This window comes from Podarcis filfolensis (assembly GCF_964270895.1).
Source record: "Podarcis filfolensis genome assembly, chromosome: 6".
In the NCBI taxonomy this organism is placed as follows: domain Eukaryota; kingdom Metazoa; phylum Chordata; class Lepidosauria; order Squamata; family Lacertidae; genus Podarcis; species Podarcis filfolensis.
This window is the reverse complement of record NC_139609.1, coordinates 52,100,334-52,122,515: the sequence shown is the minus strand read 5'-3', so window position 1 is coordinate 52,122,515 and position 22,182 is coordinate 52,100,334. Positions and strand designations below refer to the sequence as shown.

At 46.5% G+C, this 22,182-nt stretch overlaps 1 protein-coding gene across 13 annotated transcripts; it reads left to right on the top strand.

Moving 5' to 3' along the window:
* Positions 1-312: 312 nt before the first annotated feature.
* On the top strand, positions 313-10,208 carry GPR61 (G protein-coupled receptor 61). 13 transcript variants are annotated; one of them, XM_083617839.1, is made up of 4 exons: positions 313-848; positions 4,948-5,039; positions 5,221-5,347; positions 8,346-10,208. In XM_083617839.1, exon 4 carries the CDS (start codon positions 8,705-8,707, stop codon positions 10,067-10,069), a length of 1,365 nt encoding a protein of 454 aa, XP_083473965.1. In that variant the 5' UTR covers positions 313-848; positions 4,948-5,039; positions 5,221-5,347; positions 8,346-8,704; the 3' UTR covers positions 10,070-10,208. The 13 variants fall into 13 exon arrangements, with proteins under 13 accessions (XP_083473965.1, XP_083473967.1, XP_083473966.1 ...); XM_083617841.1 differs by adding an exon at positions 5,762-5,905 and having other exon boundaries at positions 4,948-5,347; XM_083617840.1 differs by lacking the exon at positions 4,948-5,039 and having other exon boundaries at positions 313-811.
* Positions 10,209-22,182: the final 11,974 nt, after the last annotated feature.

Below are 22,182 nucleotides of genomic sequence, written 5' to 3'. Positions count from 1 at the left end.
TCTGTAACCTGAAGCATTTGTAACCTGAAGCATCTGTAACCTGAGGTACCACTGTATTTGTATAGAAATTTCCATCCTGCCCTTCTAATGCCTATGCACTGCTCAGGGCAGCTTGCAACATCATATAATGAAGCAATGCATTAAATAAAACTACAACAAATATGACAGAGACAGAGATCACAGATGAAACACAAGCTGGAAATGAAACGGTACATGGAAAACCTGGAATCCTGAAACAGGAATGAGGAGGCTTCTAGGACCCAGAAGCTGACACACTCTCCAAGCTTCTGGCTGCCTCTCACCCTTCACTGCAGTGGATCTGTGCATCAGCTACAGTGGAGGAGAAGCAGCAGAGAGGTACCCAGTATGCTGGAAGCCTGCACAGGGAAGGTATGAGAACTGAAGTCTGGATTAGAGAGAAGGGAATAGGCAACTGTGTAGCCAGGCAGCAGCATGCAGACTTCCAGGGTAGGTTATTGCCAGTGCTTTCCTATCGCCCAGGTGCCTAGTATGTGCTGTTCGGTGGAAGAAAAGCATATAGCCAGTCCATTCTCCCCAAGAAGCTGAGATGGATATAGGCATAAGCACCGGGGAGGCGAAACATGGGGACTCAAATCTATGTATGCACTTAAATGGAAAGAGCAACGAGATCCTGAGCTTTGCAGGTAGGCTCCTTCTTGCATGTGAAACTAGGAGCTAATCTGCCAGCAGTAGGGCAGAGGAATGAACAGGACCAGCCTTGATTCCCCTCCGATTGCAAGATCCTTGCTCTACTCCCTCCTGGCACAAGCTGAGGCCTACTGGTAGTAAGGTGGGTCTCCAAGCACTGGACAGGTGGGTAGCTCAAGGTAAGGAGGACCCAGCAGGAGGAGGGTGTGGGCAGCAGGAGCAGCAGCCTCCTCCTCCCCCAGGGTGGGAAACTGTCTGTTGATATTTCCATTGAAAGAAATTAAAAGTCCAGCACTTGGGAGCTCTTTGTCTTGCAAGGCTGAAGGCAGCACAGCAGAAACCCATGTGAGCAGGAATTGGGGAGGAGGGTGTTGGTCTATGTGTGAGAGAGTGGGTGTCTCTTCTAGACAGAGCAGATCCTGTCGTGTGGCTATATAGAGCTGCACCTACCTGTGTAATCGCTTCTGAATCAGGAGGCATGCCAGGTAAGCATTTCAGAGATTCGGGCCGTTCATTTCCTGAAATATGGAGCATACATGTGGAAGTGTGAAGTATGGGAATGAGGGAAACCTATGATGTGCAATGATGAGATAAAGAGCAGTACTTTTTTCTTAAAGGGGCATCCTATCAATGAAAGGTCATCTGCCAATTCGAGGGAGAAGGCCAAATGTCTGTGGTTGGACGTAGATATGCAGTGGGATACAGACTCTTCTTTTCATGGTCTGATCAGGGCGGACATCACAGAGCAGGCTTGCAGCTTCCATGCCTCTTTGCTCTGTAGAAGGAAGATGCTGCATGAGACAAGAGAAGAGATGGGGAAGAAGAGGAGTTCAGTCATTTTAGACCTGGACTTCATGGTCCCACAGAGCTTTAGACAGCAAGGTGTCGCTCATTGCTTACTTCGAAATGTGGCAAGCCAGCTCTGCTGTGTTTGGGGTGGGACCAGTGGCATAGCAAGGGTGGGCCAGGAGGGCCGCGGTCCCAGGTGCAAATTTTGGAGGGGGCACAACCAAGTGCCCCCATGACAGGTTCCTCCATCAAGGCTGGAGCCATGGGGAGGCAAGCCAAGCCCCAGCTGGGCCTTCAGGGCTTGGACAGTGGTGGCACCTGCTACTACTTGTGGCTGGTGAAGGGACGCCCACCCACACCCCACCCTTGTGCTGCCTGAGAGGGAGAGGGTGCAACAGTCACCCAAAGAGGAGGGCAGGAGGAAGAGGAAGGCAGAAAAGCAGTGCCTGAGTCATGTGCATTGCCCAGAGTTGCAAGGACAGGAGGGTGAGGCAACACAGTGGCGCTCCTGGCTGAGCGTTTCTCTGACTTATCTCTGCTCCTAGGTTGGAGCTTGTTTGCAAGGACAGACTCCCTTGATTAGACCCTGGCCAACAAAGGGACTGACTGCTGCCCAGGGCAGCACTTGCCTTGCTCCAGACACCGGCAACCCACACTACGTCCTTGGGTGGGACCTCCCGTTCATGCTGCCAAGTGGGTGATGAAACGTCTGCCCCAAAGTCCCCCTCTGACGGCGACGCTGAAAGGAATGAGGAGCTGCCACACCGGGCAGGATCTGTCCAATAATGCCATGTCCCCCAAGTGGTCATTGCAACCATGGAATGCTTCAGAGGAGCACTGAACTAGGTGAGCAGGCAGCAGACCACACACTAGATGTTCCCTTGCTTCAGCTATTGTGCCTGTATGGGTGTAGCAGAGCTATGCTGAACACAGATGACTTTGCTTGCATTATTTGGGATCAAGTCAAAACTATTATCACCAGCCAGGTGCTTTTTTAACTTCAATCCCAGTGCTATGTTTCAAGCCCATTTGTTGAGTTGGTGTGCAGGGGGAAGGTGTTTTCTGGGTTGCAACACAGTCCTTGAAGTTTCCTGTTTCTATGCAACTCAGGAGGGTAAGTCGTGCGCTCTTATGGCTCTTGATATGGATTTGAGGCACATGGAAATCCCATGTGTGGGGGCACAGAAGAACTCTTGGGGTCAAATGGATAAGGAAATCTGTTTAGGAAAACTGAATGTTTTACTTCTGAAACAGATTCATTGGTATAATGGTTGTGGCATATCCATTCCTTGGTCAGGATTTCCAGAATGCCCTGGACTAAGCATAGGCTAGTCTATCACAGGACTTAAACTAGATTGGCAGGGCAAAGGGAATTCTGGAAGGAAGAACTTCTAGGGTGCTTCCGGACAACCTGTTTATTGAGCATTCATCTTGATTTGCGTGCAGAGAGACAAACAAAGAGTTGTCCCACACTGTGTTTTCTGTCCATCACTTTCCTTGACACTTATACTGTAAACCGCCCTGTAACCCTTAGATAAAGGGTGGTATATAAAATTAATATATCATCATCACAAGACGTCTGAACTTTTGCAAGACCTATCACCTATAATTGTGCAACCTGAATTTACTGCAATGCGATCGAAGCACACCCCAAAATAGGAAGGAAGAAACTTCAGGATAAAACTATATCTCCAAAGCTTAGTCTGTATTGAGATTCTTATTTCTGAGTGTCCCAGGACTCAGAACACAAAGATTAGTTCTCATATCAGTTGTCTTCTGTCTACAGAATTCCTTATTTTTATTTTCTCCTGCTCATAATGACCAGCCCCACTGGCTCACTCTGCTTGATGGAGGTTTGTGCTGAGATTTTATCAGCTGACTTCAGATTCCCACCAGATACTTTTCAACTGCAGATGTTTTAAGAGTGCTAAATTATTATTGTGGGGGCCTGATCCATAACTTGAAAGCGTTGACTTATTTTCACTGGCTTTAGAGAGGTTGCATTGACTGAAACAAATGTAATTAATCATAAGTAGAGTGTGCATCGGTCTGTAAGTGGACCCACTGTTGGTATGAGCTTCATTTATACCTAATTCTGCAGCATATTCTCAAATACCGCCCACTGGCCTAGTAAGAGCACTTGGCTTTCTTTTTCTCCTCCTGTTATCTAACAACTTCAAGAGTGGCAGATATATCTCATTTTGAACTTCTGAAAATTATATCATTCGGGAGTTAATTTTATGACACATCAAAATTAAGATGTGTGGCATTTAATATATAAATATGAGTAAGCTGGGTGGTACGGCAGTTTTGAAATGAATAACATGGGTAGAGCACGTGAGGTTCTGTGTTATTTTATTGTTTTTGGTGGATGTATTTGTCAAATAAGAAAAAAAATCATTAAAATGACGTTAAAAAATACCCAACATGTTTTGCGGGGTTGTACAACCCCATAGATTTGGCTTTCACTGACCATTTGCTCACTAGCATGCTATGTAGACCTACTCTTTTCATGTCATGTAAATGGTAGTCTGCTTATTTTGATCTAACAGTTCACAACTGTAGAACAAGGATACGTGGAATGGGGTGGACCAGCTAGCAGGTTGGTTTCTTGCTCCCTGAGAGGGCAAATGTCCCAAGAAGGACAGTACAGAAGATGCTTCATGGGAACCTGAGCAAATTGGTCCCCTATCCCTAACTGTACTCAGGTATGCCATGCAATCAAGGCACATCACTATAATATTAATTTTATTATTTTTACCCTGCCCATCTTACTGGGTTTCCCCAGCCACTCTGGGCGGCTTCCAGCACATATGAAAAGATAATAAAACACCAAACATTAACAACTTCCCAATAACAGGGCTGCCTTCAGATGTCTTCTAACAGTTGTTTAGTTCTTTATCTCATTGGCATCTGATGGGAGGGCTAGGAACCCCACAAAGGAAGTCCGTAACTCAAACCGGTTCTGCACTATAAGTTTGATTCTATACTATACGAGTCGATGATTCAAAGCACTACTATGCCACTTTAATGGTCATGGCTTCCCCCGAAAAATCCTGGGAACGGACTTTTGTAAAGAGTGCTGAGACTTGTTAGAAGGCCCCTTATTCCCCTTGCAGAGGTACAATACCCAGTGTGGTTTAATAATCAGTCTCTCTTCCCAGGGAACTCTGGGAATTGCAGCTCTGTGTGGGGAATAGAGGTCTTCTAACAAGTCTCCATGCCCTTAAACTACAGTTCCCAGGAGTCTTTGGGGAAGGGAGCCATGACTGATTAACGTGGCATAACAGTGCTTTACTATTCATGGTACAGATGTGGCCTCAGGTGGCATGGGATTATATCCCTCTGTCCCCAGGTGTACATGGTGTACACACTTATTGCTCACAAGGGTGAGGCAGAAAGGGTGCTATGCACATAAAAGGAGCATTTTGCATAGACAGCTGACCTTGCAACACAGATGGAAACCTAAGCTAATACTCCTCTGCCTAGAACCCCAACAGAGATGTCGCCTTGGAATTCCAAACAGAGACAGCCAACTCCACTCAACAGCTGGGGTAGCCAGGTCAGAGTTCTGCATGTAGGTAAGCAGGGAAATGCTGTGATAATGTACTAACTGCAACAGCAGCAGCCTCCAATATCTCCCCTCATCCCGTTTGCCATGTGCGAAGACTGCATCTCATCCAAAGTCTCTTGCTCTAACCCTCCAGTTGCTGATCTCTGCTTGTTGCTTGCTGATTCCATGTCTCTTCTTGCTCTCCACAGGCATAGTGGATGGGACTGCCCCATCCCATGCAAGCTGTGAAGGGAGTCCAACAGCACCCGTCAATATACTCACACCAGACAGGCTCCTGTGCCCTGGCAAGCTCCATGGCCACTGGTCAGCCAACAGGTGATGCTATCTGTAGTATGGACACCGAGCTGTGGGGGACACTTTGTCTGCTGTCCTGCAACTGCCCTCAGCACAAGAACCCTGCTGGAGCATCTGACCATCAAGGCCAGACATCTGTCTTTACCTTTCAAAATCTGCCCCATCCCTGACTGTGCAATAAACACCACTACCATGCTGTGTGTGTTTTCCCTGTGTTTGCTAGAGGTTGGGGGGCAGGGGCCTTGCAATTTCCCCCCTCTTGCATGCAGCTATCTAGTTTGCAGCATGAGAAGGGGCAACTCAGCCAATCTGTGGGTGGGTGTGAGAAGTGGGGCAGCCAGAAAACCAGCCAAGCAGGACAGCCATGATCTGGTGCACCCATCAATGTCCAAGGGGGAAGTTCCACCCACCACCCATCTTGTCTCACCTGCACAGGATGTCTGTGCCACACCCATCAACCTAGAAGAAGATGTTGTGGAAAGAAAGCAGAATACACCACTAGCAGGCACTCTGCTGTAGAACAGCTGCAGGAACCAGCCCTCCCAGCTGTCCTGGGCTTGTGGTGGAAGCAAAAGACAGGTCAGAACCCTGGACAGCTCCCAGTGGACCTTGCTAGTTGATAATATTCGTTGGATCCAGACCATATGTTTAAAGCACATGGCTCTCCCCCCCCCAAAAAAAATAATCAATCAATCATGGGAACTGTAGTTTACCCAGGTCAGGGTACTGGGAACTATAGGTCTGTGATGGGCAAACTATAGTTCCCAGGGTTCTTTGGGGAAGCAATGCACTTCAAATGTGCTTTAGATATATTGTGTGCTTGTGAAGTTAGCCTCAGTCAAGAGCTGGGACCTTCTGAGGCATTATGTTTTCTGACAAGGCCTACACTATAGTTCCTTGAGGAGCTGGTTGTCCAATTCCACAGGTGATGACTTCCATGCTGTGTAAACAAAGGAAATATTATTGAGGGAGAAGGTCCATCCTCTGAGTCTGAGGAGGGCAGAAGAGTTAGGTCCTCTGGCTAGAAGGGCCCAGGGGGAGATGCTGAGCCTTCCACGCACCTCTATTTTCTCATCATTTGTGTCTTCCTTAAGGTAATGTGGGAGAGCAGGTTTGGGGGCTGTGACATTGGCCTACCCATTTCATATGCCCCCTCTGGTCCACACCTGTGTATTGCTGAGCACAGAAGATTTCTTGGCCTAGCACAGGATCTGAGCCATAGTTAGTCTCCCCCAGACCTCAGAGGTTGCTTTTTGCACTGCCTGGGTATATTCGTGTTTATTGCTGCTTGGTTCTATGCCTTTATTCCACTACACACCTATGATTCTTTAATAGGACATTTTTCATTCTATCTATTATAGGCAGCGGGATTGAACTCTGCTGCAAAGGAGCAGCCATGTCTGTATTTGCCCTCACTTTGTTCATAGAAACAAAATGCTATAGACATCCCGGGCTTTCAGTTAAGGTCAAACTGTGGTATTATTTCTGACCTCTTTCATAGTGTCACTGTTTTAGTAGTGTGGGGTAAGATCTGATGAGTGGAAACGACATGTTTATTGGTCAAAGAAAGTGAGATGTAAAAAGCAGTGGAGCACTTCTAGAATGTCTTTGCTTTATTGCATTTTCTTTATGTATCTGGTTTTAAATGATCGCTGTTGTTTTGCGATTTATGGATTTGTGAGTCACCGTGAGACATTTTCTTCTGGAAACGGACAAATAAACGCAACATAAATAAAGGGGTGTTCAGGAGAGATGGCACAACAGCCATGGGAGGGAAAGGCTGCTCTAATTTACAGACATTGAATGAATGCTCCCATCCCAGACCTGTAAAGCACGTGAGTGCTTATTTAGTAAAGTGTTTTTAAAAATGTCATGCGTAAGCTATCATAATTTGCATCATAGGCACTATGCAATAGGCCAGCACATGGGCCATTTGAAACATGGTGGAAATCTCAGTGCATCCCTTAATTAACTACAGTGGTACCTCAGTTTAGGAACTTAATCCATTCCAGAAGTCCCACTACCGGTGGCCTTCTACCGTTCGGCTTCCATTCGTAGACCAAGGTTTGCAAACCAGGACGCTACTTTGGGTTTTGCGGAGTTCATAAATCAAATTGTTCGTAAACAGGTCTGTTCTTAATCCGAGGTACCATTGTACTTCCCCCCCTTCTTTGATGCCAGCATCATCACAAGGACTACTGCTATAACATGAAAATCACAGGTGGTATGTGTGTGCATGTGTGCTAGTCCAGGCTACTAAGAAGGGCTCTTTTAAGTGTTTATAGTTTTTTCTCCTGTAAGGGGGAAATTAGAATGTTGCTCCAGCACTGTATTATGAAATCCATGGGATGTAGGTTAGAGTTCTGGTCAAAACAGCCTCTATTCTGCATTGTCAAAAGAAGGAGAAAATCAATCTCAGGGCTGATATTTCTGCTTTCCCTCTACCTTTCTGTGAATTATCTGAATGGAGCTCACAGTCTGAGAACGGCTGCAATAAGCACCTACAGGCCTTGCATAAGCACTCTCAGTAATGGGGGTAAAACTACATTTTCTCAGGAGCAGCAAATTGCAGTTTGAGGTATAGTGCTGCAATAGAAAAGCAACTTGGGGAGGGAGACACCTGGATCCCTTGTAACTGATGAGTAGAAATGGCATGTTCATTGGTCAAAGAAAGTGAGCTGTAAAAAGCCCCCTAGGAAAGGGGTCTCATAACCTGCTCTGTGATTAGATACCATCAGAACTAGGGTATTTCAGATGCAGCTAACAGCAGGGGTTGTAAGTGCTATTTCAGTGCTAAGCCTTTGCAGTGCATACCTGCAGGATTACTCAATCCACACTGGTCTCTGAAAGCAAATAAGCTTCCTTGCACAGTACCCTGAAATGTGGGAGCAAACTGAAAAGGTCTTCTTTGTTGTTTAGGGATTTATCAAAGAACCACCATGTGAACTTAACAAGACCTATCTCAGGACTTTCTCTTTGGCTGACAAAGCCATTAATCTGTAATTGTGTTTCTTTGTAGGTGCTGACATTTGCCTGGGGGAAAGCCTGTCATGAGATGCAGCAAAATGAGACCCTTCTCCATCACGAGAACCAATCCCACGGTCCTCTTGCATTGCCATGATATTCTATCTAAAGAAGCACAATCAAAATGAGGTGCAAAATGGCTGTGTTTAATTAAGAACATAATGGCGTACAGAACTGAATGGCAACGGGAGACATAAGAGCCCTTTTCCTGCTCTGCTCTTAACACGGGCAAGAATGTGATTCCAGGGTTTGGGGTTGCTCCTTCTCCACGGCCACTGTCGATTCTCTCTGATCACTCCCTGGGGACCCAGAATAGGATGGGTGATGGACTTGTGAAGGGAGGTGCTATTCTCCATGGAGCCTTCTCTCCCCACCCAGTGGGTGCGGAATTCCGCCAGGATCAGGAGGCTGCTGCAGACAAGCCAGAGCTCTCTGCTCCTCAATTCCAGCCTCGACACGAAGACCAGAGATGTGGCCTCTGAGTCTGTGGGCCTCTTCTTCATGCTCTTGATTGACTTGACAGCCATTGTAGGCAATGTAGCCATTATGACGGTCATCATCAAGACACCTGCACTGAGGAAGTTCGTCTTTGTGTTCCACCTCTGCCTGGTGGATCTCCTGGCTGCCGTCACCCTGATGCCTCTGGCTATGCTGTCCAGCTCAGCCTTCTTTGACGGCACGGCCTTTGGGGATGCCATATGCCACATCTACCTGTTCTTGAGCGTCTGCTTCATCACCATGTGCATCCTCTCCATCTCGGCCATTAACGTTGAGCGCTACTACTATGTGGTGCACCCCATGCGCTACGAGGTGAAAATGACTGTGGGCCTGGTTGTCTGTGTCCTGGTTGGTGTCTGGATCAAGGCTGTGGTCATGTCCATCATCCCTATCCTGGGCTGGCTCTCCCAAGACCGTGCCAGTAGTTCAGCAGCCTATGGGGGACAGAGCTGCACCCTGCAGTGGAGTCGGAGTGCCTACTGCAAATTCTTTGTGGCTTTCTTTGCTCTTTTCTACTTCCTCCTGCCTGTCCTCATCATTCTGGTTGTCTACTGCAGCATGTTCAAAGTGGCCAGAGTGGCTGCCATGCACCATGGCCCACTCCCCACTTGGATGGAGACCCCACGGCAGCGGTCAGAATCCCTTAGCAGTAGATCCACTATGGTGACTAGTTCAGGAGCCCCTCGGACTACCCCTCAGAGGACGTTTGGGGGTGGGAAAGCTGTCATCATCCTCCTGGCCGTGGGGGGCCAATTCCTCTTCTGTTGGCTGCCATACTTCTCCTTTCATCTCTACTCTGTGCTGAGCTCCCATTTCCCCGGCCGGCAGACAGAGAATGTGGTTACTTGGATTGGCTACTTTTCCTTCACCTCCAATCCTTTCTTTTACGGGTGCCTCAATCGACAGATCCGAGGAGAGCTGAGTAAGCACCTCACCTGTTTCTTCAAGCAGCCACCAGAGGAAGACCTCAGGTTACCCAGCAGAGAAGGCTCCATTGAGGAGAACTTCTTGCAGTTCCTACAAGGGACGGGTTGCAATGCTGAGGCCAGAAACACTCTTACCCATCCTAGCCCTAAAAGGGACCAGCCGACCATTGATTTCCGGATCCCAGGTCAAATTGCAGAAGAGACCTCGGAGTTCCTAGACCAGCACATGAACAGTGACATCACTGTATCCGACAGCTACATCAGGGCAGCACGTTCACCCAAACCTGAGTTGTAGCTCTTTTTGCACTTGACAATCTAGTTTCATTGGTGTGTGAAATAATGCAGAACATAACAGCTGATGAAGGGCAGGGGAGATTGGGAGCACTTAATAAATACAATCATGGCATTTGGAAACTTATCGCTCCAAGAAACAGCTCCTACTAGTATCTCAGTCATTTCATTCCGTTTGATGGTAACTGCTCTTCCCACTTGCATTTCAACTCGTTCTTAAGGGTTGGAGTCAGAAGCAGCCTCATGTTTCAAGACTTCCAGAAGTTTTCATCTGTCTCGGGGACCACAGGTTCTCCAGATGTTGCTGGACTACAACTCTCAGCATCTCTGACCACTGGCTATGCTGGCAAGGGCTGATGGGAGTTGGAGTCCAGCAGCATCCATCCATACCCCCTGCCAGTTTACAAAAGTTTATTTGATAGCTGCCACCTAGCAATGTTATCATTTGCTTTGAACTTCTGTGTGGGCGAAATTAGCCCTGTTGAAGAACAAAGGGCCTGCCAAGCAGGGCTCCCTCCCTGCATTTATCTTCTGTTAAGCTGGTGTCCCTTGACTTAAAGGATGGAGTGAGGTTGCCCATTGTTCTTGGGGCCCCACATGACTGAGCCATGCAGGGGTGGATGGAGGCAGCTGTGGCAGAACAACTGACCTTTATGATGGAGGAAGATTTTAAAGAACCATTTTAATGTCCTACTAGGAACGTTTAGCTCTGTATTTCCTTTCCGTTGCTGAAGTCAGTGAAGCACGGGGAACATGCTCTATGGCAGAATGTGAACCAGACACTGGCAATCTCAAGGTCAGCGACAGGAGCCAGGTTTTGCCTCACTTGACCTGGGTCTTCAGTCAACCAAAGCCACTGACTTCTGCAAGGGAAAGTAAATGCCACCTGTCTTACTGAGTTTGCTAGTTTGAAAATGTAAGGGCTCTTGCAAAAAGACGGTTGTGGTGCGGAGGCAAACGGTCTTGATGCATGGAGCACACAGAAGCCCACTACCTCCTCTCCCTAGCAGCCTGTCCCACTAGACTCCCCATGTGTTTCTGTAATATTTACCCAGAATCAGCAGGGAGCCTGATCATTAACTGCCTTCTTCCTCCCACACAGTCTACCAAGCAATTGATTAAAAGTTGGGCCTAGGGGTCCTGCTGTTTGCAGACTGCAAGGTGAATTGAGTGTCATCGTCCCTCAGCTCCCTATCTATTCCCTACCTCCTGTCCCATCCTTCACACCTCCTGATTAAGATTGATGTTCCCCTTGGGATGCTTCCAGATGCAGAGATTTGTGGGTGAGTGGCATGCTCACCGATGCCCTCCTGCCCATCGTCCAGTCTTTGCCAGCTTGGTTCTTTACAGATGTTTTGGACCACAACTCCAATCAGCCCCAGCCAATACGATTGTGGTGGCTGGAGCTGATGGGGCAGGGGCTGTAGTCCAAAGCATCTAAAGGAAATCAGGCCAACAGAAGCTGGACTAGCAATTGGCAAAGCAGCCACAGTTCCAAGACACTGGCAGTTTCAAAACACACACACACACACACACACACACACACACACACACACACACAGGAGACAATGCTTCCTTCTTAGAGTCATTACGTCTGATTTGGCACCACCAATTTTGTTAGAAGTGATCCTCCTAACAATACAGTTCAAGAGCAGTCAAACTAGCTGTGATGCTGTCAGACTTGTTTGGAGGTGGCATTGACAGAGGTACAACATCATTCCATCTCAGAATTGAATTGGAAAACACCTAATAAACACAGGCCTTTCCCCTGCATCCCTGCTCAAATTAAGCAATGACTTAGAACAGCTTTCATCCTACTGCCCCCCTTTTTTTCAAGGAACTTGTTGCTCTCTCCAGCCTCCCTATTGAGGGGGCCTTGGTGGAAAAAAAAGGTGTGTTTGTTAAACCCTGCCCATCCGCCCACCACACTGCAAACTTTTTGTTTAATTCCCTAGTGAATTACTTCTAGTCCAGCTCTATTGGCTTCTGACCACTGATCAACAACAGTTTCCTACAATCTAGGCTTCTAAACATCATATTCTAAGGTGGACTAGATGGGGATTCCCTTCTGGGCCACAAAAACACACAGATGCACAAACACACTCCACAAGCACCCTTAAGCAAGCAGAAGCACTGGCATCTCAGGGAATGTGGAATGAGGATGACAACCGCACCCAAAGCTCGTGATGCCTTCAGGCACGCCTGCCAAACCCAGTAGGCAATGTAAGGTCCTGTGATGGTGACCAGCGGGAGTATTTTGGTGGCCTAACCATCTCTGAAAGAATGTGATTGTACTGTGAGATACGGCATCTTGCGTTCTAGTAAAGAATCTGGTGTTGTTTCTTTTTCAGACTCCACAATCTCAGCTTTCAGTTTACACATATAGATATATGGTCCTTACAGCTGTTGCATAGAAAACGTAGGGGGTGGAATTCAAGGTTGCCCTATTGCAAAAGTTCCATCTATGCAAGCATATCAGCTTGCTGGAAAGGGAAATCCCCTCACCCCTCCTCCTGCATGTTCTTGGGGTTCTCTTGACTCCCCCCCCCAGGCTAATTGGAGGGGGGAGGAAAGGAGGGGACATTCCGTTGTGCAAGTGGAAGCCCTTCCCCAGGACTTCCATGGATGGTGTTTGTTTGGTGAATGGTACCCATGGGCCCTGAGATCTAAAGGCTCACAAACCTAAAGGGGAATGGACAGGGCAAGGATCAGGGGACTCTGCACATAGCCCACCTATGGCCTCCTTGGCGCACTTCTCCCTTCCATGCGGACGTTTATGTCTCCCAGTGACACATGCACATTCTTCTTTCACCTCCTCTACCACAACACTTTCTCTTCAACAGTTCAGACAGGGCGTGGGTGGAGATCCAAATACCGCAGTTAGAAAGCGCTGTGTGTGTTGTGTAAAGTTATGCCCATCTGTCCAAGCTACGGAATTTTCTTTAGGCGCAAATGTGGCGGGTGGGAGGTAGGAAGAGGTGAACTTGCAAAATTTGGTCTATCCCTATCCAGAATTCTCAACCTCTTGGCTAAGGTGAAGTCTTCCCATCATGGAGACTTTGGGGCATGTCCTCTGCATCATGCTGGTGATCACATCCACACCATACATTTAAAGCACTCCCCACCCACCCCCCAAAAAATCCTGGAAACTGTAGATTGCCCCACCAGAGCTACAATTCCCAGCATCCTTAACAAACTACAGTTCCTATGAATTTTTTGTTTTGGGGGGATCATGTGCTTCAAATATATACAATGTATGCAGCTGATCAATTGCACAGAAGCGGCTCTCCCTCTGGCCTGCACCAAAGGTGCCACCTGCCGTCACGCTTTCCGATTGGTTGACCCCGCAAGAAAAGGAGGGAGTTTTTATGTAGGACAGTTGAAACCTTGAGCCGCAAATAAAGCGATTATTTATTATGAAATTTGCTCCCTGCCTGTGTGTGAGTAATGGGCTCTCGCCTTCTGAAACTTGAGCGAAGGGCTCCAGCTAGGAAAGCGGCTATCCTGATAACATCGTCCAGATCTGATGCTGCTCCCCCAGCAGTGTGACTTGAAGCTGGCGGTGAGCATTAGTTTCTTTTTGATCGGCAGCCTGTGGAGTCCTATTCTAGAGGAAATTATGTTCTCTCTCTCTCTCTCCATTGCCCTGCAGTGTTTTGCAAGCTGCTGGGTCCCAAAGGAGACTTCTACTGGGTACAGCCAGAGGGAAGCGTTGAGACAGAGGAAGTGGGCACACCATACATTTCAAGCAGTATGCCACTTTAAACAGTCGTGGCTCCCCCCAAAGAATCTTGGGAACTGTAGTTATCCAGGATGCTCTAAGTGGTTAGGAGGCCCCCCTATCCCAATCACACTTGCTAGAGTTCCCAGTGAAGAGGGATTGATTGCTAAACCAATCTGATAACTGTAGCTCTGTGAAGGGAATAGGGGGTCTCCTAACAAACTACAGCACCCAGAATTCTTTGGGGGAAGCCATGACTGTTTCAAATGGTATGATGCTGCTTTAAATGCATGGTCTGACTGGGGCCTTGGCTGAGATCTAGGATGTGGACATTCCCCATTATTTCAACACCCAATTCTTCTCCAGGCTTCGTTAGGCAAGAAGAGAGTTATAGTTTCTCTAAATTAGGGATGAGGTGGTGGTGAAATGAGTTCCTCTAGGCCTCTCTATCTGGTTCTCGGGACTCTCCTCAGCTTACGCCCCATCTCCCCTGACCACAGCTCTTAGTGGCCTTGCTATGCTTCCTCCTTGAGTGATTTTGCCAGGCTAGAATGTCTCATTGAACCGTTTAATTTTGCCTCTTGCTTGCTTGCCTGGATGGAGGATGGAGAGATGCGTGTGTTGCGTGAAGGTTGGAATCTACATACATATTAAAAAACGCTGTGAGATGCTTTTTAAAAAAAAAGTTTTGAAAAATACATAGAATTTTTCAAAGCTCACTGTTGCCATCTAGTGTCACATTTGTATATTGCACTTTACCACACATCTAAAACGTTTTATTTGCAGCTGTGTAGCTGAGTCCAAGGTGTCATAACCTCCATTTTTTGCATTACTGGAATGCAACCTACTGTACAAAGTTAGGATTCGCATTCATCGCTCCACACCCTTTGGCCTCTGGGCCACCCACCTTTGTCCTGCAACTCTCCAGTTATCCTATGGGAGGATGGAACCCTCAAACTGAAAAATATTCTCCACCCGCATGGTTTAAGAAAGTTGTACATCACCCTTCATAAAAATATATCCCAGGGCATGTGATGCCACAAGTAGGATTTACAATAAAATGCAATTACATAATGAAAATAGTGCAAAAAGCAGAATTAAAACAAAAATGCCTTCTGAAAGTCACACCATCGGAATCAGACATCAGGATGGAGAACTCAGCTGCAGTGTTTAAAACAGGGGTCAGCAACCTTTTTCAGCAGGGGGCCGGTCCACTGTCCCTCAGACCTTGTGGGGGGGGCCGGACTATATTTTGGGGGGGAATATGAATAAATTCCTATGCCCCACATATAACCTAGAGATGCATTTTAAATAAAAGGACACATTCTACTCATGTAAAAACATGCTGATTCCCGGACTGTCCGTGGGCTGGATATAGAAGGCGATTGGGCCAGATCCAGCCCCTGGGCCTTAGTTTGCCTACCCACGGTTTAAAATATAGCTTCCTTTTTCATCAGATCTAATAAATCCCTTTGATTTAAGACACCCAAGAGAATAACAAATGCCTTAACCCCATGCCTCAAAAATAACAAATAGGTGCCTGATGACTTTCCCTGGGGACACAGTACCAGGAACTTGTTGGTTTTTGCTGGTACCAATAAAAAAATAAAATCTTTTTTTTTATGTCAACCAGTGGCCTTTCACCTTATGGGCAATTTGTGGCCTCTAGGATCCCTGAAGAGATACTCGTACTCTACCATGCAAAAACTGCGAAGGAAAGAAACTTTCCATACCTGTTAGAGAGGCAACCTGACAGAGCAACTGTTTGAAAGGTCAGCCACAACTCTTTGATCCTGGCCGCCACTTCCCACCCCATTGATGACTGGGGGCAGGGGGGGGTCAGGATGATGGGAAGACTTCATGCTTGTAGGATTTACTTTATTTTTTATTGGTTTATTATATTTATTTGTTGCTTACCTAAAAAACTTTTTGTTTAAAAATGTCTTATTTTTTTTAAGCCCATACAATAACAAATTTAAAATACATCAGAAGATAAAAGAGCATTATGAACTAAAAGTGCTCATCCTTCAGCAATATAAAAGGGACACATCCTTTTTGGCCCTTTTCCTGCTGCTATACAGAATGCATTCCGTTTGACTTCTGAGGTACGACTGTATAACTTGTTATTACCACCTCATTCACTTGGCAAAATAAGGAGGATCCGTTACTTAACTGGTGCTCAGGTAAGTGATGTCATAACTTCTGCGGGGGGGGGGGGGTGTGGAATCCTGAAGCTGCACTCTCCTGCATCCCTCCAGCTGTGGTTAGTAACTCAGAGAAGGTTTGGGAGCCTTCAAGCTTCCAAGAGGTCCAAAGTTTAACCTCAGAGGATGCTGAGCCATGGTTAAATGCCATGAAGGCTGAACTTGATTCCTTAGAGAGGAACAAGACATGGGAACTAGTTCCAGGCCTGCCCAGGCCACAAAGGTTTACAAAGTTCAGTTATTGCAAAAGTTTTTCAACGTTAACTTTATGCATTTTTTAAAATCACCATGGTATTTAACAATAATATCTTATGTCCTTTAGAGGAGAAATTGTGAACTGTAGAATTTTAAATACTCATCATCATCCTTGGCTTCACTTAATTTTGTATATAATACCCTTCCATTTTCTTCTAGTTGTGAGGGTGGGGGAGGGGGAGGGGGCTCACAAGTGGAGTAGTCGAGGGCCTCTCTTCATCTAAATCCAGCCCTGGATTTAGGAAGGGTGAAAAACAAATGCGAAAGATTCCTATTAACTGGCTTCTTGCGCCCAATTTCACAGCCCATTGTTCAAGCCTTCAGGATAGACATAGCTTTTCATTTGATGCAGGGATAGGCAACTGCAGTCCTTTAGGCCTCTCTGCCTGGCCCTCAGCACCCTTCCCAGGCCACAACACTCACAAGCCCCTCTCCATGCCCTCCTTGAGAACTTTAGCTTAGATGGGATATATTCTCTTGCTTGCCTAGTTGAAGAGTGGAGAGGGGTAGGTGTATGCAGAAACCTTTGCTTTTCGTGTGGCTGGGAAGTAGATCTATTGCTCCACCCACTTTTACTTCTGGTCATGTTCACTCTGGCCCCATGTGGCCCCCCGAAGGTGGTCTATGAGGGAATGTGGCCCTTGAGCTAAAATATGGGTTCCCCTCTCCTTCTGTAATGTTACGAATTCTAGAAAGCCCCTTGGAACAATACAGCCAACTGTTGCCTGTTAAACACTGTGAGATGCACCTCCGCCTTTTATTCTGATGCATTTAGATGTTTACAGGCTTTCGCTACCAGAATAATTCCCCCGTGCTTCACATTCTGAGTTCTGAATCTGAAAGAAAAGCAGGCCTCAGGTGTGTGGGCTATTTCTGGCTTCAGTGCTTCAACACAGTCCTTTGTTTGGAGTCCCTGCTAAGAGGCAACAAAAGCTCTGAAAGGACTACAGGCGAGATCAGTCCACATGCATTCTGGGTTCCTTACTGTAGTGATTCATAAAGCTTGCATGCAAGAACACCACTTTCACTTGCTGGTTCTTTGCGAAGTCCTGACTGCTACATAATGTGAGGCTGCTTTCAAAAGTGTCTGAATAGAAAAGACAGTGATGCAGCTATATGGAGTGCACAGAGTGATGGGAAAGGGGAAATGTTATGTAGCAGCAGTGCAGTAGAGGGAGAGGGCAGGCCTGCGGCCTGGGCAGCACTACACTACAGCATGGCCATAAACTTGTACATTCAGCCACTGAAATATATACCCAATATGTAGCAATGGAGATTTATATTACTGCTTTATGAATAAACACTGTGTTTTATGAATGGACTCTGTATTTTCTGAATTACCTAAGAGCCACCAATAGGGAACTCTAGAATCTGACAGCTAACCAATTGGGTACTACCAAACAGCGACCCATATTGCTGAAAGCAGGTAACCAGCAGGGAATGCTTCAGCTCAGCCTTTGCACTGTTGACTGAACACCCCCTGCTGTGCAGATAATGGAGAAAGCTCGTAAATTGTATCCCTTCTGGCATCCTGGCCAACTCTATTACGCTCGTGTAAACCCAGAAGCACAGAATAGCAGCAAATAAAATCCGCTCATATGTCAGCAACTGATAAGACTTGTCAACCAGTTCTTCCAAAGGCTTCCTAAATTATAAAGCTCCAATATACAGGCCAAAAGAGAGCAGGTCTGGGAAGAGTGAGGCATACAATGGGAACCAACAGTGAATAGGCCCTGCTCCGTGTAACTCCTGCCCTGTCATTTAATAGAGTGCCCACTTGCCCTCCTTCTTGACATGGAATGCTCTCTATTGGAGTCTCCAGGTCCAGTACAAAGACCATAAGAAGGGAGAGCAGGGACCTTGAAGTTTCCAACAGCTGTTAATCAAGCAAGCAAGCAAGCAAGCAAGCACACAGATCACCTTTGTGACAGTCAGGAGGCCTATGTCCTGGCTAGGCATGCACCCAATCTTGTTTTTGTGCAATCTTGTTTGTCCTCAGTAACCAAAATTATATTATCAACATATACAAGCAGAAAAGTTGTGATGGTGTGCGATGCTAATTATTTCCCCCAAGAGTTAAGTGATAACTAATCAGAGGCAGCTATAGGAGAGCTATGAGATTCAGGTGAGGGTCAGATGACTTGTCAATCCCAGCAGGTATATAAGAGGACGACCCGGCCTGCCCAGGCTGCAGTAGGGTCTTAGGAAGCCAGGAAAAAATTGTTGGGGAGCTAGATTAGGCTTTCAACCTGAGAATTAACCACCTTTGCCCTAAGGTCAGTTGCAGGCTCAGTTTCAGTTGTGGAATACTGCACAATTTGGCTTCACTTTACACTTAGATGGTACACCATCCAAAATTAATCCCTTGCTTTGCTAATATAAAAAACTGTCATTTTCCTCTTCTGCTATCTGCCTAACCAGGAACCTGTGTGTGTTTCCTATATTGTATGGGACATATCTGGATTACAAACCAAAAATGGGGAGTAACTCTTGCTTCTGTATCCCAGAATCCTTGGTGTGTACCCTGCTATATGCAACACCTAGCAGAGACTTTATTTAGCTGATCTCCAGATTAGAACTAAGCCAGCTTTTGCCAATTTGGCACACTCCAGATGTTTTGGACTACAGCTGGCTGGAGCTGATGGGAGTTGTAGCCCAAAATTTCTGGAGGGCACCAGGTTGGCGAAGAGTGAAATAAGGCCCCATCTGCACTAGACATTTAAAGCACCATCATACCACTTTAAACAGTCTTGACTTCCCCCAAAGCATCCTGGGAACTGTAGTTTATTACAGTTGTTAGGAGACCCTCTATTCCCCTAAGAGAGCTACACTTTGCAGAGTTCCTTGGGAAGAGGGATTGATTGGTAAACCCTATGGAAATTGTTCCATATCCTGAACTGATTTTTTTGTTTCAGACATACTACGTAAAGGACACTAGAGGGCAATAGCAGGACGTGTTTAGCTAGCAACTTCCCTCTTTGGAGAATAAATGGTGAAACTGTAGTGGCGGCCTTCATTTCCTTTGTGGCAGCTGTTCTAATCTAGACACGTAGGCAATATGTATCCTTCCCAAGCTTCGCTTGTTTTCAAACCTGATGTTCCCTTGGGTGTGTTTTATACTGCAGCATTCTAGGAGCATTTGGGGATTATATAAAACAGTGAACATGTAATTGCCCCAAAGCTTGTGATGGCAATTTTAATGCAATTTTATTTTGCAATCATTTTTCGTTGTGGTTCTCAAAATGGGAAGTAGGCCTCCTAAAAGAGGAAGAGGGAGGTTACCTGGGTAGGTGCAGGCTTCTCTTTCATTCAGACTTAGCTTAGGCTTTGCATGGTTGGACCAGAAGAGAGAGTAAAGGGACCCCTGACCATTAGGTCCAGTCGTGGCTGACTCTGGGGTTGCGGCGCTCATCTCGCTTTATTGGCCGAGGGAGCCGGTGTACAGCTTCCGGGTCATGTGGCCAGCATGACTAAGCCGCTTCTGGTGAACCAGAGCAGTGCATGGAAATGCTATTTACCTTCCTGCCGGAGCGGTACCTATTTATCTACTTGCACTTTGACGTGCTTTTGAACTGCTAGGTTGGCAGGAGCAGGGGCCGAGCAACGGGAGCTCACCCCGTGGCAGGGATTCAAACCGCCGACCTTCTGATCGGCAAGTCCTAGGCTCTGTGGTTTAACCCACAGCACCACCCGCGTCCCTTTGAAGAAAGAGTACCTCTGCCTAAAACACAGATTAACCTCGCAAAGCTGCAAATCCTCATTCTGCCCCATGTAAAGGGGGACTGGGGTGCAACTGAAAGGGCCAGGATGTTTGCAGGTGGGAGAAAGCAAAGCAGATGGGCTATGACCAACTGTCTGTTGGACAGAAGTTCCTTGGTGCAATGAGCTCTTGGTGCAATGAGTTCGTTCCCTTGAGATGAAGGTGGCTGACCTGCAAAGGTGAGCAAAAGCAGGGAGGTTGGTGGATGAGGTGTTTGGGGCCGTTGTGTCTCACCAACAGGCAGATAGGTCGTCTACTGTCATGGAGAAGGAGGGTCTCGTAGAAAGAAAGTGTCCCTCTGAGGAAGAAGGAAATGATCCCTTAGTTGTAGGGCTGGCCCACCAATGAGGCAGGGTGAGGTAGCTGCCTCAGGCAGCACCCGACAAAAGCAGCACTGAAGAGGAAGAGGAAGCAGTGGCTTCTCTTCCACCCCCAGAAGGGCTGCACCAATGTGTGAATGTATGCAAGGCTTGTATTTGCATATTATGGATGTAGGAAGTTAGTAGCCAAAGCTAGGGCCAGAATAATGCACTTCTGGCTACCAGCTGAGTATTATACGTGGAAATCACGAAAATGTCAAAGTCTGATAACCATCCAAGATACACAACTTCACATAGTCTAGATGGAGCAGGCAGGGCTAACACAGCTAAGTGGGACTATTCATGAGTATATCTGCATAATCCCATCTTTATGGGGAAAGACCCATCAGATTTGGGATATTCATCACGCATACCGGATAGCTCAGTTGGTTAGAGCATGGTGCTGATAATGCCAAGGTTGCAGATCCCCATAGGGGACAGCTGCATCTCCTTGCATTACAGGGGGTTGGGCTAGATGACCCTCAGTGTCCCTTCCAACTCTACAGTTCTATGATATAACTCTTAATAAGCTGCACTGGTGAGACAACTCGCAATGCTGATGGCATCTATTTCGCACCCTCTTCAATTATTTCACAGGCTCTCTTTGTCTTCATAAAGACCCAGGATGAATGCAAGGATTTGTTCTTTCAGACTGGTTCTGTTTATGTTGTCTGCAGATCCACACTCTAAGGCACACTCAGGAACAGATTTGGCAAGAACACAAAAAACAATCCATGTCTTAATGGATTGAGACTTAAAAGTAAGTCTCATTGATATCAATGGTGCTCTTCAACCCCAGGGGCTAAATGTGGCCTTCTGGTCTTCCCTATCTGGCCCTTAGGACTCCCCCAGGACACACCCCTCACTGAACCTGCTGGTTGGAATATGTTTTTGAATTCTGATAGCATTTCTTGCTTGCCTAAATTGAGGATGGAGTGGTAAGTTTATTTGGAAATTGGCTTTTGGGTGGCTGAAAAGTAGCCCACTATAGAAGGGGGGGGGTTTACATTAATTGCTCCACCCATTTTGTCTCTGGCCCCTCCCATCACTGGCGGGCAATGCCTTGGAAGGATGCCCACAAGTGAATGTGGTCCTTGGGCAGAAAAAGGTTTCCGTCCCCAGAAGTATAGGATTGCTGCTTAGGTTTATTTTATTTTTTTGCTGAAGCCTGAGCTATTTCAGAGGTATTGTTTTGCTCTGCTTTCTGTTTTCAGCATAACTGAATAATTTTAGGTGACTCAGACTCATGGAGATGCGGAAGAAAATCATTTCACTGAGCGATTCATATTGCTTTGTATCCTGTTTTGTAATGCTGTCTGACTTCATCATGATAACCTGTGTGCACTGTATACAGCTGGCATCCCCACCGCACAGACACCCTTCTGGGTGCTCACCAAGGCCCCTTGCCCCTCTTTCTTTATTGATTTACTGTATTTAGTTTTAGGTTTGCCTAAGGGGACTGCTTGTTTGTATAGGGGTGCTTTCTTGTATTTTATTTGTTTTGGGGGAGCATATAGCTGTTTTTCTGGTGTGGTGGAATAATTCTGAGAATCACTGGTCTTTCTTCAGTAAAATGGACACTTATCGGTGTCCAAGACAGATTTCAAATGTGTCCCCATAGATTCAAAAAGTTTGACGATCCCCGGTACATAGTATTGTAGTGGAGACATGTGACATCATATGAATGTTTTTATTTACTTATTAAAAATCAATCAGTCATATGCATGCCATTAATAAAAGATTGGGCAACAGCTCTTAAAGCATTTATTAGAGTTATTTCAAGCCACTACCAGCTTCATCTGAAATATGGAAATTATG

Bases quoted from the DNA above. Each gene is read 5' to 3' on its own strand.
- GPR61 (XM_083617840.1), top strand. From the start codon at position 8,705: ATGGAGCCTTCTCTCCCCACCCAGTGGGTGCGGAATTCCGCCAGGATC.